The sequence below is a fragment of the Octodon degus genome, unplaced genomic scaffold (genome assembly GCF_000260255.1).
Source record: "Octodon degus isolate 3935 unplaced genomic scaffold, OctDeg1.0 scaffold00084, whole genome shotgun sequence".
NCBI classification, from domain to species: Eukaryota; Metazoa; Chordata; class Mammalia; order Rodentia; family Octodontidae; genus Octodon; species Octodon degus.
Window position 1 is genome coordinate 11722347 of NW_004524660.1, and position 14547 is coordinate 11736893.

At 38.3% G+C, this 14547-nt stretch overlaps 1 protein-coding gene across 1 annotated transcript in view; it reads right to left on the minus strand.

Moving 5' to 3' along the window:
- Agl (amylo-alpha-1, 6-glucosidase, 4-alpha-glucanotransferase) overlaps positions 1-14547 on the minus strand; it is a 119000-nt gene that overhangs the window by 3725 nt on the left and 100728 nt on the right. The window contains exons 27-32 of the mRNA XM_023721704.1: positions 13203-13338; positions 11601-11713; positions 10190-10401; positions 8671-8768; positions 7223-7310; positions 6981-7114 (exon numbers count right to left, since the gene is read on the minus strand). Of these exons, the coding sequence (XP_023577472.1) occupies positions 6981-7114; positions 7223-7310; positions 8671-8768; positions 10190-10401; positions 11601-11713; positions 13203-13338 (781 nt within the window). The remainder of the gene's footprint in view (positions 1-6980; positions 7115-7222; positions 7311-8670; positions 8769-10189; positions 10402-11600; positions 11714-13202; positions 13339-14547) is intronic.

Here is a 14547-nt window from a genome sequence, read left to right on the forward strand (position 1 = left end):
CTCTCCCTCTCTCCCTCTCTCTGTAGAGATCTCACTATGCAGCCTGGACTCATAATGATCCTCCTGTCTTAGTCGCCCCAGTGCTGGTATTACAGGCATGCACCACCACACCTGGTTTCTGTGGCTGACACAGTGGGCCCCGGTTCCAGGGCCACCACAGGGTGCCAGTACCAGGGTTGAACCTAGGTCCCTATGCTTGCCAGGCAGGTGCTTAGACTGTTGAGCTAAAAGATAGCTTTTTAGAGAATTAATGTATTTAGATGCTAAGAAGAAAAGCCACAGAAATAGTAAAAAAGAGCCAACAGTGTGATGGTTAAGAGCAGCCTAGGGCTCTGACTTCTTTGATTTTATTAAGAGCTACACCTGTCACCTGATTTTGTGCAAATTACTTAACTTTCTCAGCTTCACTTATAAAATGGAATAATTAATGATAGCTCATATCTGCATTACCTTGTCCATGTTATGTAATTAAGTCTCAAACAATCACATCTCATCCATTATACAGATGAGAAAACAGGCTTACAAAAGTAACTTCCCTAATGGTATTAAGTGGAGAAGTGTATAACAATAATAATAATAATAATGAAGATGATAATCATGATGGTAGCAGCAATTTTATATAATTTCTAGCACACAGGTAACTGCTTAATAAAATTGCTATTTTTACAGCTACTACTACTGAGTAAACAAGTGAAACCTAATGCTACAGATAACATAGCTTTTCAAAAGGAGAAAAGCAACTTCTTAAACGTCTTTCTTAGGGCTGGCCAGAGAGCTTAGTGGACTAAAGTGCCTGCTTAGGCGGAGTGCAGTGGCCGGGGTTCCATCTGCAGCATGCCGTGCTAGCCCCGCCCCAAGGGTGTGATGAGACAGTTATTGAGACTGCGTGTGGTGGCACACTCCTGTAATCCCAGCACTTCGGAGGCTGAAAACTGGAGGATCAGTATGAGTCTGATCTGTGTAGTGAGACCCTGTACTAAATCCTTAAATCACTTTCTTGCTGCTATAACACAACACCCAGCACCTGTAATTTAAAATACAGAGTTTATTTAGGTTTTAGTCCTAAACCTCAAAGACCACAGGGGAGGGCCCACAGAGGAAATCTGTTCACCCTGGGGTGGTGGGGAACCACAGTGAAGAGAGGAAATGGGGAGTGTGACACACCCTCACAGGTCAGGCCCCAGGGAGCCACCCCTTCGGGCCAGATCTTGTACCCTACTTCCCCCATAGTCCACCTTCTATAAGCCTTGCCTCTGAGCTCATCTAGAACAAAACAGCAACACAGTCAACAACTATAGCCAGGTCAAAGAAGAAAGTCAAAGGGAAGTCATGGGACCTGGAACAAGAAGAAATTTTGCTGAGTGGGTTTTCCAGAATGGTGAGGGCAAAAACCAGAATGCAGTTGGTAAACCAGACTAAGTAAGACAGTCAAAATGTTTTTGCTTCTTGTCTTTTTGAAACAGGGTCTTACTATGCAGTTTCAGGCTGGCCTTGAGCTCTCAAGGATCCTTCTGCCTCAGACTCCCCAGTACTGGGATTACAGGTGTGCCAAGGATAGTCAAAATGTAAATGTAATGACACTTGATCTTAGCCAAAAGGCTGATAAGCGATTGTAAAAGTAATGACAAGGTGAATCTCATAGGAATTGTATCCTGAAAAGAGGATGAGGCTTGAGTTACTATAGGAAGAGATTTTATTTTATAATGGGCCACAAAATATCTTTGTAGCTTCAGTAGGAAAGATCAAGTGGAATACAAAGAAAGGATAATTACTGGAGCAAGGTCACAGGGCCAGTCAGAAGTGGTCTGATCACAGGTAAAGGCAACAGGACCTCTGGAATGCCAAACAATCATACTTTTCAAGACAAAAAGAAACAGGAGAAATACAGGCAAACAATGGGAAACCCTATAATATGCTATGATGAAGAACTGAGCATAGAACATTCACATCACCCAGATGCAATGCTCAGCCTGTGGAGGGAGTAGAAGCATGGCGGGCTGGGCTTTCCCTGATGACATTAAACTAATGATGCAGCGTTCATGGGGACAGAATCCCCCTACGTTCTTGTAAAAAAGGATATACAGTTTATGTTGCTGATGCACAGTTCTGAGTCAAAAGATGCAGACAGAATTTCAAATAACTTGAATCTGAGAAATTAAGATAGATTTTGGCTGAATTGCTACCTTTAGGAACACATGTAACTCTCACATTGTTTATGTGCTAATTATTATTATTTTTTTGTACCAGGGTTTGAACTCAGGACCTTGTGTTTGTCAGACAGGTGTTTATATCCCTGAGCTATCCCCCTGGCCCTCCGCTAATAATTTATAATGGCTGATACAAGGAATCAAAGTGAGAAATTTAGAAGCTTAAACTAAGGACGGGCCAGAGTACTCACTTTGTAAACATCCTGAGCGTAAGCAAGAGGAGCACAAAGAGACCGAGTGAGTGCTACACCTGCCCCAGGACCAGGAGCCAGCACACAACATAAGGGAGAATAGGCTTGTTCTGTCCTTTTTTACTCCTGTTGCTTTTACTGTCTTCCGCCACCAAGAACTGTTGCCTCTTAGCCATGCCACCTGCATTGGAGCCAGTTAATTATGGACTGAAACCTCCACAAACTGTGAGCTAAATAAACCTTTCCTTAACTCTGGGTGTTGGGTATTTTGTCTCAGTGATGAGAAAAATGTAACTAAGACATAATTAGAACAGATGGAGTGAGAAATGGTTTTTGAAGTAACAGCCAAAAGACCAATTCTGAACTATGATGAAAGCATTTCTGAAAATTATAATTTTTTTTTTTTTTGCAGCACTCAAGAGTGAAGCTTGTGTCTTCACACTGAGCTATATCTCCAGCCATTCTTTTCTTTTTTTTAGGCAATTTTTTTTTTTTATTTAAGACCTTTATTAACAGGTGCTTGCAGTTTGTTGACTTTTTTGAAAAAATCAAGTTGTAAACTTTTATTACAAATTAAAAATGAAGTTCTTAAAAATCTCAACTTGACCAGATATGAAACAATTTAAAAACCTTTAAAGGTGTATTGAGGGGACGGGGATTTGGCTCAGCGGTAGAATGCTTGCCTGGCAAGCTAGAAGCCCTGGGTTCGTTCCGTCCTTGGCACCAAAAACAAAAAATTCAACCTCCACTAAACAACAATTCAACCAAAAAAATACAATAAGATCAAAAAAGACCAAAAACAAACAAAGCAACTAAAGGTGTATTGAGAAAAAACAGGCTTTTTTAAAAAACACATTTGTGGTTACCAAAGAGAGACCTCTTTAGGTAAAAATAATAAAAACCCCACGCTGCATAGACAATGCAGATAGTTCTAGTTATCTGGCCAATGGGCAAAAAGCAAGCGCTTCAGGTCTTCAGTTCCAATCGTTTGTTCATTTCTTATTGTTGGAATTTCCTATTCGTTTCTTTCTAGCTGGATGACTAAACCGGATGATGGTAGAGATGTTAAGCCGGCGTTTACTCAGTCCGCCCTGCTCAGCCTCAGGGGCAGAGCAATTCTGCGCTGGCGGATCGGCTGCCTTTGTCTCTTTGCCATATTGTGGTTTAGGGTTTTTTGGGCGTCTGCGCTGGTAATTGAAGTTGCGACAGTACCACGCTGAGGCGGCTGCTGACCTTGGGTCTCATCTCCTTGATTTTCCTTACCTTCTTCATTGCCATCCTCTCTAAGCTGTCTTTGGCGAGAGGGGCCCTGCGGAATCGTGGTCTATAACCTCGATACACATTGTCTCCCTTGTCTGCCTGGTTCTCCTGCACCCTGGCTGTAAGCACCCCCCATCACTTCGTGCACAGGAGGGTTGGGGTACTGTGGCCGACGCCCACGGGGTCTCCGCATGTAGTGAGGTGGGAACCTTCGCCTGCGGTAGAGCTCTTTTCCCCACTCTCACTGTTCTGGTAATTCTGCTGCTGATTGCGTGGAGGACCCCTGCGACATGGATAGCGTCTATAAGGGTTACGGTCTGCTGCGTATTCACTGCCTAGAACTGGAGCTCCACCCGGGCCTGTAACATTCGCTGCCTCGCACCCTTTTCTCCTTCAACAATCTAGCTCCACAGTCTCTCCATCGCCTACACTGCACAGGTCCTTCCTGGGGTTATTCTCCTTTACGGCAGTCTGGTGTACAAATACATCTTCCTTGGTGTCATTCCTGTTGATGGAGCCATATCCGTTTCTTACATTAAACCATTTTACTGTTCCCAAAACCTTCCTTGCGATGGCCTGGCCTTCTTGTCCCCGCCGGCGGGGCCGCCGCTCCCTGCGCTGCTTCCCGCGGTGCCGGGCTCAGTGTCCGCAGCGCTGCGGGCGGGGGCGGCGGGACGGCGGCGGGCGGCTGCTGGGTCTCGCCTCGCTGCTCATGTTGCGGTGATGGTGACCGATGGTGACCGGGGCTGGCCGGGCGGCTGCCGCTCCTCCGGGGGTGTGATGGTAACGAGGCCGGCAGCGGCGGGGCTGCTCAGGGCTCTCCGCTCCCGCTCCCGACTGAACTCAAAAAGTCTTGTCAGACCCAATGCTATTATGGGCTACTGGACTCTTTTAGAATATTTTGCTGAGTTTACACACCTATAATATTCAATAACAGAACTTAGAAAAAATGGGGTATACCGATGAATGTCCATTTTGTATCTGTGTATTCAAAGAGGTTGGGATAGATATATAGTTGCATTCTCTTAATGAATAGAATGATTTGTTCTAATGGTGTTTGTAAATAGGATCACAAGTCCGCATCTTGTACAGCAATTAACCACTAAGAAGAATATATGCAGTGTATTATTTGCTGAAACTGTACTTCCGATTTTTTTTTCTTTTTTAATTTCTTTTATTTTATTGAAAAACAAATATCAGTGAGACAGTTTCAAAGCTGATTAATAGGACATTTTCAATAATTAATACATTTTACATTGTTATCTTCTTAGTGGTTATCCACAGTACAAGAAGTAGACAAGATATCCTGTGCAAACACTATTACTACAAATCTTTCTTATTGAATTAAGCGAAAGTAGCTGTATATCTATCCTTACTATTCTGTGTATACAAATACAAAATGGTCCTTCCCTTTTCATCTCCTTTTTTTGTTTAGTCCTGTCAGAGATGGAAATTCTATTGGCATCTAAATACCATAGGTGCTTGAATTCAGCAAAACAATCCAACACATTCCAGCAGTCCATGATAGTAGTGGGTTATCCGCAGAAGTTGTTGACGAGAGCCTTTTACAGCTCAGTATATTTTTTTTCTTTTCAAAGTTTTATTGATAAACATATAGCAATGAGACAGTTTCAAATCAAATCGAAAGTACAGTTTCAACAAATAATACACTGCATACATTCTTCTCAGTGGTTAATTGCTATACAAGATGCAGACTTGTGATCCTACTTACAAACACCATTAGAAAAAATCATTCTATTCATTAAGAGAATGCAACTATGTATCTATCCCAACCACTTTGAATACACAGATACAAAATGGACATTCATAGTTATACCCCAATTTTTTTTTAAGTTTCGTTGTTGAATATTATAGGTGTGTAAACTCAGCAAAATATTCTAAAAGAGTACAGAAGCCCATAATAGCATTGGGTTTTCTGTTTAACTGGCAATGTCAGAAATTATTGACCTGAGTCCCCCACAGCTCAACATAACAACATAGCTTTACTTCCTATATTTCATCTTCATACTTTTTTACTGGGTGGTTAAGACCAAGGTAAAGCAGGACCTGTGCAACAAGAGTTGTAGCTTTTTGGTCTGACAAGGTCAGTGAAATGCCCTCAGGATTTATCTTGAGATCCTGTACCTCAGATTGTAGAACCTTTGTCAGTGTCAGCCATGTGGATGAGTCACGGCCAATGCTTGGCCTATGTGCTCTCTGTGAAAGCCTGAGAGAGTGTCTTCTCCCCATGTGACTCTCCTTAGGCACACTCTACGTCATCGATCACTTTCCTCTTTGGCCCCATTATCTTCTTGATCAGAAAATTTGGGACACTACCGAGGTACATGACGTTACAGTACAAGTTCTCATATGTCCTGAGTCTTAATTGACCTTAGAAGGTTAGAGCCAAAATGTTGGCTTTCCTTGTAGCCCTCCTTTTTCTCTAATTTTGGTCTGCAAACTTAGGTTGTTAACCATCCAGAAGACAAGCTTATTGTTATTATCAAACGATTTACACTATCAAGCTTAACCTCACTATCTCACTGCATTTCAAACATCTTAGGCATAATAAGGAACAGGTATTTTTCATCAAGTATTGATATGTTGAACCTTAAGTCCCTACATAATATGATAAAGAACATTTAAAAATTAGATTATATTTTAACAATAGGATAAAGAATTCTATGCTTCTCATGTTTGCACATAAGTCCAAAAATCTCACCATATACAACCTTGAAGCAGGACTGTCCCACAGTATTCCTTTTCCTGTCTCTTGCTTTCATTCACCACCCCCTTCTTGTACTTCCGATTTGATTTGAAACTGTCTCACTGCTATCTGTTTATCAATAAAACTTTGAAGAAAAAAAAAAAAAGTTTTGTCAGAATTGCCCAATTAAGGTTTGAACTTGTGATCCTCTTGCCTCAGCTTTCCAGAGTGCTGAGATTAAAGGTGTGAGCCTTGCTTGAAAATTATTTCTCTGCTATATCTTTAATTAACTCAATAGGCCCAGCCCGAACAGTTTTAGTAAAATTCTACACTTATTCTGTACTAACTATATCAAAACTATCAGCTAAATTTTGAAACCCTAAAACTACTCTACATGGACCTCTATAATATCAAATCCTTAATCTGAAATAAAATACAATCTAAAATAATAAAGGGTAGGTGAAAATCACGATAGAATTTATGTTAAAGAGTAAATTTCACATTTTAATGGGATTCTAGAGCTTTCGGAAATGAATTGTAAATGAACTTTACTTACCTAATATTATAAAATGACTAAACACCAGTTAAGAAAATTATATGCATTTAACAACTTACCTCTCAAGATGAACATAATGTCGGGACAAAACGTTTTTAACCAAAAACACAGTCTTTGCAGTAGTCTCTGGACCCATCAATTTGGAAAAATACAACTTTGCACGAAGAAAATATCCAACAGGCCATAGCCACTCCTTAAAAAGATCATTTGAAAGTAAAGAAAAAAAAAGCTGTGAATATAAAATTATAGTACTTTAACAAATTTAAACAGAAAAATCAGAGAAGAGAAATAAAATTCTTACAGGTCCTTGATGATAATTGAAACCTCTAGCAAGATTGTAGTTGTCGTTGTCTAAGGCATTGTCATAAATTCCACAGTAAACCATATCACTGCAAAATGATTAGAAGAATTTCAGTTGAACAGAAGATCAGATTCCATAGAGGAAACATTTCAATAGCAAAGGTAAAAGAAATAATCAAATCATTTTGTCCTCCAACCTATAAAAAATTCAACATTAGTACATTCTTTAACCTTCAATTAGCATAAAGTAAGTTTAGAGGGTTTTAATACTGGGTTTAGGAATGATTAACAAGTACGTACTGGGACTGGTCAGATAGCTCAGAGGACTAAAGCACCTGCTTAGGCAGAGCACAGTGATTCCAGGCTCGCTGCTGGCCCCGCCCCCAGCGCACAGTGAGATGGTGAATGAGACTGAGCTTGGTGGCACAAGCCTATAATCCCAGCACTTGGGAGGCTGAAAATAGGAGAATCACTACAAGTCCGATCTGTGTAGTGAAACCCTGTACTAAATAAAAAATAAAGAACAAAAACCAAACAAAATATAAACAAGTACCTATTGGTTATTATAAAAGAGTAAAAATATCCTGATACCTTGCCTTTGAGGAGTTAGTGTGACACTATTGGTTGGTTTAAAGCCAACTACTTCTCTAATCTCTGTATAAAGTATCTTTTTTTGGATACAGGATCTTGCTATGTAGTTTAGGCTTGCCTTGAACTCACTATGTAGCCCAAGCTGACTTTGAACTTGCAGTGATTTCTCTGCCTCTGAGATTATAGGCATGTAACACCATGACTGGTCTAATCATATATTATATTTATAATCAGAAAAAATCATGAGAAATATTCAGGACATACTAATTTTATTATTTATTTTACTTTTTGAGGCAGGGACTCACTGTGTAATGCAGGCTGGCCTCAAACTCACATTGATCCTCCTGTCTCAGCTTCCTGAGTTCTGGGATTACAGGTGTGCACCCCCAAGACCAGCAGGACATACTAGTTTTATCAATTTAAAAAACTAGTTACTGAATATAGGCAAACCAAAGGCATTTGGAGCACTAATGCTTAATGAAGATAAAGGTGTCTGAATGTAACAAAAGAGACATTATTTGTAATACAAACATTAATGGCTATGGGCTAGGGAGATAGCTCAGCAGTCTAAGTGCCTGCCTGGCAAGCACAAGGACCCAGGTTCTACCACCAGTACCACATGCTGTGCTGGCTCGAGAACCCGTGCTAGCCACGAAAACTGGGCATGGTGGTGTACACCTGTAATCCTAGTGCCGGGGGGGGAGGCTGAGACAGGAGGATCACTATGAGTCTAAGCTGCATAGCAAGACCCTGTACTACATAAACCAATAAATAAATAATAAAAAGTTAATGGCTGATGTCAATGAACTTCAATTAAATATAACATCAATAATATTACTATACAATATTCCAACTTACTCTGGATCTAAGGTTTTCATGCCTAGGGGACCCAGCAATTTCTTTTCTGCAATCTCCAAAGCTTTCCATGCTTTTCCTGCAGTAAAGAGCTCAGGGGCCTAATAAATGTAAAAAACAAATATACCAACTTTTTAAAATCATGGAAGAATTAATTCTATCCACATAAATTAATCACAAACTTGGAAAAAAAAATGAAAACTAAAAAATACAGCCTGGGTAGAATTTGAGAGCAAATGCCTAATGAAATCTGAACCTGGAAGGCTGACTTGGAGGTTTGTGGCTGAGAAAGGGTATACAGGTGTTTTATTTCCTTATGCCACTTACAAAACATGTATTAGATCCCCAGAAAAGTTGCCACAGCTGTAGTAAGGGTAAAACTCATTTAAAACATTTCATCCATTCTTTAGAAGACTTAAAAGTATTTTCTGAAAGTACTTCTGAGTCTGGTTTTTTGTTTTTTTTTTATTTTTTGCCCTTTTTTTGCTTTGGAGGTCATAATAAAATACTACAGAAGAACTTGTATGTCAATAGCATGAATAGGGGGACCAGGGAGATGGCTCAGTGGAATAAGCATTTCCCTGGCAAGCACAGGGGCCTGAGTTCAATCCCTGGTTCCACAAAAAAATAAAATAAAAATGGAAATAAAAATTAAAAAAAAAATAGCATGAATAGTTACTTCTGGAGAAGGTGCGGAGTTGGCATCAATTGTAATGGTTACAGTTGGCATTGATTTTAATGGTTACATGAAATAAAATGCACACTGAGCCAAAGCTACTTTCCTGTGCCTCTGTGTTTTTCAATATACTATGATTTATAGTACTGTATTTATGTTTTTTTCTTTTTTTGCACGGGTGTTGCTTGGGATTAATCCCAGGGCACCATAACATGCCACGCTAGCCAGTGCTCTACCACTGAGCTATATTCCCATACGGCTAGTAATCTTTTGACAAAGTAAAAACACTAGATATGCATGGACTAATATAAATATTTGTTTATTTTACTGTTTTTATAGATTATGGTTAGGCTAAGTGGAGAATTCTTGGCTAAATGAACTAACTAAAGCAATACAACAAAGAACACAAAAGTGAACTTAAGCTCCTCCTGCAAATTCACTAGCTTGGAGCTTTGCACTTGGTACCCAGAGGCACCTGTGGTATGCAGCAGGGGGGTCAGAGATACAGATGTCCTCAGCTCTCTGGCAGTTGGGGTGGCAGTGGCCAACTGCAGCAATTAGATCTGGCATGAGCAGTCTAATCCATTTAGTCCAGCATGATGTACAAATGTCATTTTTTGCATAAACTATACTGTGAAAAAATATCAGGAAGCACTTCATTAGTCACCATTTTCTATTTCTTGATACTGAATGTTACATATTAAAGATAATATGTATACCTTATTAATTAGGGAAGATTATATTAAACTAATATATAACATATCTGTTATAGTTCATTTGAAAACAAGTAGGTAATAAAAAACTAAGTACAAATCTTATGAACTTTAAAAGTTAGAAATCACTTACCACAACCATTGCTATGGTAAAGTTAGGCCTGAGCTGGTAGTCACACCAAGGACTTGAAGCTCCATAACTATCTTTGTATATGCCCCGTTTGTGAACTAGATTTGGATGCTTCTCATTAGGATCTGATGGATTTTCTGAAACATGAAACAGCTTTTCAAAGTTGTCTTGTATTTTCCTGTTCCATTCATCATACGAGACTGCTACAACCTTCCCTGAAAAATGTTGAGATGGCAGTTTAGACATTCGAAGAAAATTAAAATCTAGTTACAGTCAAAGTCATGTGTAGTTTAGTTATTTTTATCTAAAGGAGTAAATACATTTTCTACTCTTTGAAAACGTGACTAGTTTGAATTGGGATGGCTATAAATGAAAAATAGTCACTGGATTTTGACTTAATCCCTTCCCAATGGAACGTTATACTGCTTACATGTTTAACAATATTTTGTATTAATAAATAAAATACTGAGTTAAATAATAAAATGTCTTATAATTAATTTCACTTGTTTCTTTTTGCTTTTTTGGGCTGGGGAGATAGCTCAGCAGTGTAAGCATTTGCCTGGCAAGTGCGAGGTCTTGCATTCAATCCCCGATAACAAAAGCAAATAAATAAAAAAGCTATGGAGAGTACTGAAATTTCATAAAGAAAAAGTCTTTTTACTTTTTTCAAATGTGAGGACTAGAAAAATTTAAATTATGAATGTCCCTCAAATATTTCCATTGGATAGTACTCTTCTAGAAAAACATGTAAAAATTTAAAATCATTTATGGAAAGAGTTGACCATAGGGCCATAGGGGCTGGTGAGGTGGCTCAGTGGTCTAAAGCACCTACTTAGAACAAGCTAAGCTAAGCAAAGCACAGGGACCACGGTTCAATCCCCCAGCACCACATGCCAGCCAGCCCCGCCCCCTGGTGGGCTGAGCTGGCCACACACACACACACACAGTAAATAAATAAACAAATAAAAAAATGTTTAAAAAAAAAAAGAGTTGAGCATAGTGGTGCACATCTATAATCCTAGTATGCAGCAAGATGAGGCAGGTGGGCTGCTGTGAGCTCAAGGCCAGCCTGGGCTACAAAGATAGTCAAGGCGAGGTGGAACCTCAAAGGAAACTTTAGCTCTTAAAAAAATAAAAAAAGAAAAATCATGGAAATTAAACTTGCTTATAGAAATATTGAGGAAACACAAGCACAATAAGGTAAGAGCTATGGCATTTTTCTTATCTCAGTACAGCATAAACAATATAGTTAGTAATCAGGTCTGTTACTATTTCCATGCTAGTAAATTATTTTTCTTTCCTCTTATAATTTAAGGGTTTCTAATATTAGTTGACTCAATCAAATGATAAGGGTAAGCATATAGAGAATACATTAGAAATTTCTTTGTTAAAAAAAAAAAAAAAAACAGCTTACCGTGCCTTTTTATTCTAACTTCATGATAAGGGAAAATATTTTTTTTTGATAATTCCAGCAACCAGCGAACAGCAGATTTACAAAGGCCTACAATTTCCACAGCAGACCCATCTCTAAAATGAAAAATAAATTTTATCCTATAAATTGGACTCATTTAAGCATTATTTTAAAAGCCATTTTAGCTGGGCTTGGTGGTGCATGCCTGTAACCCCAGAAGTGTAGGTGGCTGAGGCAGGAGGATTGGAAGCTGGATGCCAGTTAAAGCAATTTAGTGAAAACCAACCTTAAGACAAAAATATGCTGGGTATAGTACAGTGCAAAGGCCTTGTGTTCATTCCCCAGTACCCACCCCCCAACACACACTCAAGGGCACTGCACAATGAGTGTTACAACTACTGTATCACACAAACAACTACCTCCCAGAAAAATCTTTACTCTGCAGGGAACTGTAGTACACCTTATAAGCAGTCTCATTTATCACTGTCTTGCCATCATTTATTTTCCTAACATTTTTAGAAACTCATTTTATTTTATTTTTTTAATTTATTTTTTGCAGAACCGGAGATTGAACTCAGGCCCTTGAGCTTGCCAGAGAAGCACTTATTCTACTGAGCCCATCTCCTCAGCCCCATAGAAATTCATTTTAAAGGAAAATATAAAATCTAAATACGTGTCCCAAAAATCGTAGGCTTTAAAAAAAAATTTTTTAAAAAATATTTAGTACAGGGTCTACAGGGTCTCACTACACAGATCTGACTTGTAGTGATCCTCCTGTCTTCCAGCCTCTCAAGTGCTGGGATTACAGGCAGGCACCACCACGCCCAGTCTGAATGGATGTATCACTGCACCCCTGGAGCAGGGCCTGCACAGCAGCCTGGGATTGAACCCCTGGTCCCTGCATTTGCCTAAAAGCCAGGCTTTTAAAAGAATTTACAAAGAACGTAAAGATAACAACTTTTTCATTTATTGTGCTGTAGGTCAATCCCAAGGCCTCACACATGCTAGGCAAGCTCTGTACCACTGAGCTGTACTCCAACTCTGATACAATTATTAACTAGTTTTTGAACAGCGTTAAATGAAGATACAATTATGAATAAGAAAATAGCTTCTTAGCTTAATGCAGCAGCAGAAGCTATTCACTGACAGCTTCTGAAATCATAAAAAGAAAAACCCTTAAATAATAAATTCTGGGGTAAATCATAAAAGTTAGGGAGAAAAAGTTCAAGAAGTAAAAAGATTTTGTGAAAGACAGAACATTAGCCTGCAAAAGACAGATATAATGAAATGTTTACAATGAAGTGAGTTCAGTGTAAACATGTCCTAACGTTGGGATAACAAGTCACACTACTCTCCTTTAAGGGGCTTATAGAGACACAAACCATCACTTCCAAAAGAGAACAGAGAGCTCGGCCTGATGATTTATGCAGAGGCCTATGCATATTACAAAGAGAATAAATGGAAAAGGAAATGGAACTGTGACTGATTTAATACAAAGAATTCATGGTTAATAGAGTAAAAGATTCTACACATGTGAGTTTTCTTTAAAAAGGACGTGATAAACCAAAAGACTACAATTACACAACCACTATTAACACCAGCTACCTTGGAGTGGCTGGAATTCCTCTGTTTCTAGCTATGTCACTTTCTCCCATTTTATCCATCCACGTGCCACAATTAAAGCGATTTCCACCGTAAACAAATCCTGTTTCCTCATCAATCCCTGAAGTTATATTAAAACCTTAAAAAAAAGAACATTATTATTTTAATGAATGTTTTATAATAAACATATACTATATAGCATATAAAAGTAAGTATTTTATTTAAGACATTTATAAAAGTTTAAAAGGATACCATAAACCAGGACAACTACTCTGAAAATCAATTTGGTAACAATACAAGTTGAAGGTGTGCACATTCAGCCAAGGAATAATTTCATTTATCTTTACATATACTCTAGAGAAACTCTTATCTATGTGCACATGTAGATGTATATAAGAACATTCACTCTAACACTGTTTATAATAGGAAAACATAAACAATTGCTCAGTAGAGTGAATGAACGATGGTATCTATACACTGGGAAACTCATATCATTTAAAATTAAAAAATGATTTGCAAGAGTAAAAACTGATAGATTACCAGGACAAAATGGTGAACAAGTTGCAAAAGGATTTGTAGAACAAAGATTGTTTCTGTAAAATCCTTAAATAGAAGTACTTATATGTTTGTCTTTATGGCTATATCTAATATATTATCTGTATAGATTTAAAAAATACATGCATTATTTTATGCACAGTATATATTATGATAGCACACTGAGTAAATGCTGTATGATATATTACATATAACTTGTGTACACTGAAAAACATAAGAGCATAAAGCACATAAACAACATGCAAACAGCAAGCTGGGCTGGGTGCACAGGTGTGCGTCTGCAATCCCAGTATTTGTGGGGCAGAGGCATTCTCATGAGTTGGAAGCAGCTGGGACTACACAGTGAATTCAAGGCCATCTTGAACTACTAAGACCCTGTCACACACACACAAAAAAGCCTCCCATCCCCTAAAAAGAACTAAGCCTGATTATAGGATAGTCTTTATTTCTAGAAAAGAAAAAAAAGGAGAAATAAAGCTTTGGATATAGTTGATACAGCTCTTTTCAAAGTAACATGAAAATATGTGAAAAAACAGACAAATATTAATACCTATTTAATCTCAGTGGTAAGTTCAAAAATCAATTTTATATTACATCCTATAAGTTGAAATATTTCATAATTAAACACTAAAATAATTCAGAGATATCAGAGAAGTCTATAAATATAAATTTGACTTCTATTGACTTTCTTAGAATAAAAAGTATCAATGACTGTTACCAGATAACTTGGGTTAATATAATGTATGTTACCACTACAAATAATAAATGAATTTTAAAAAAATTTTTATTATTT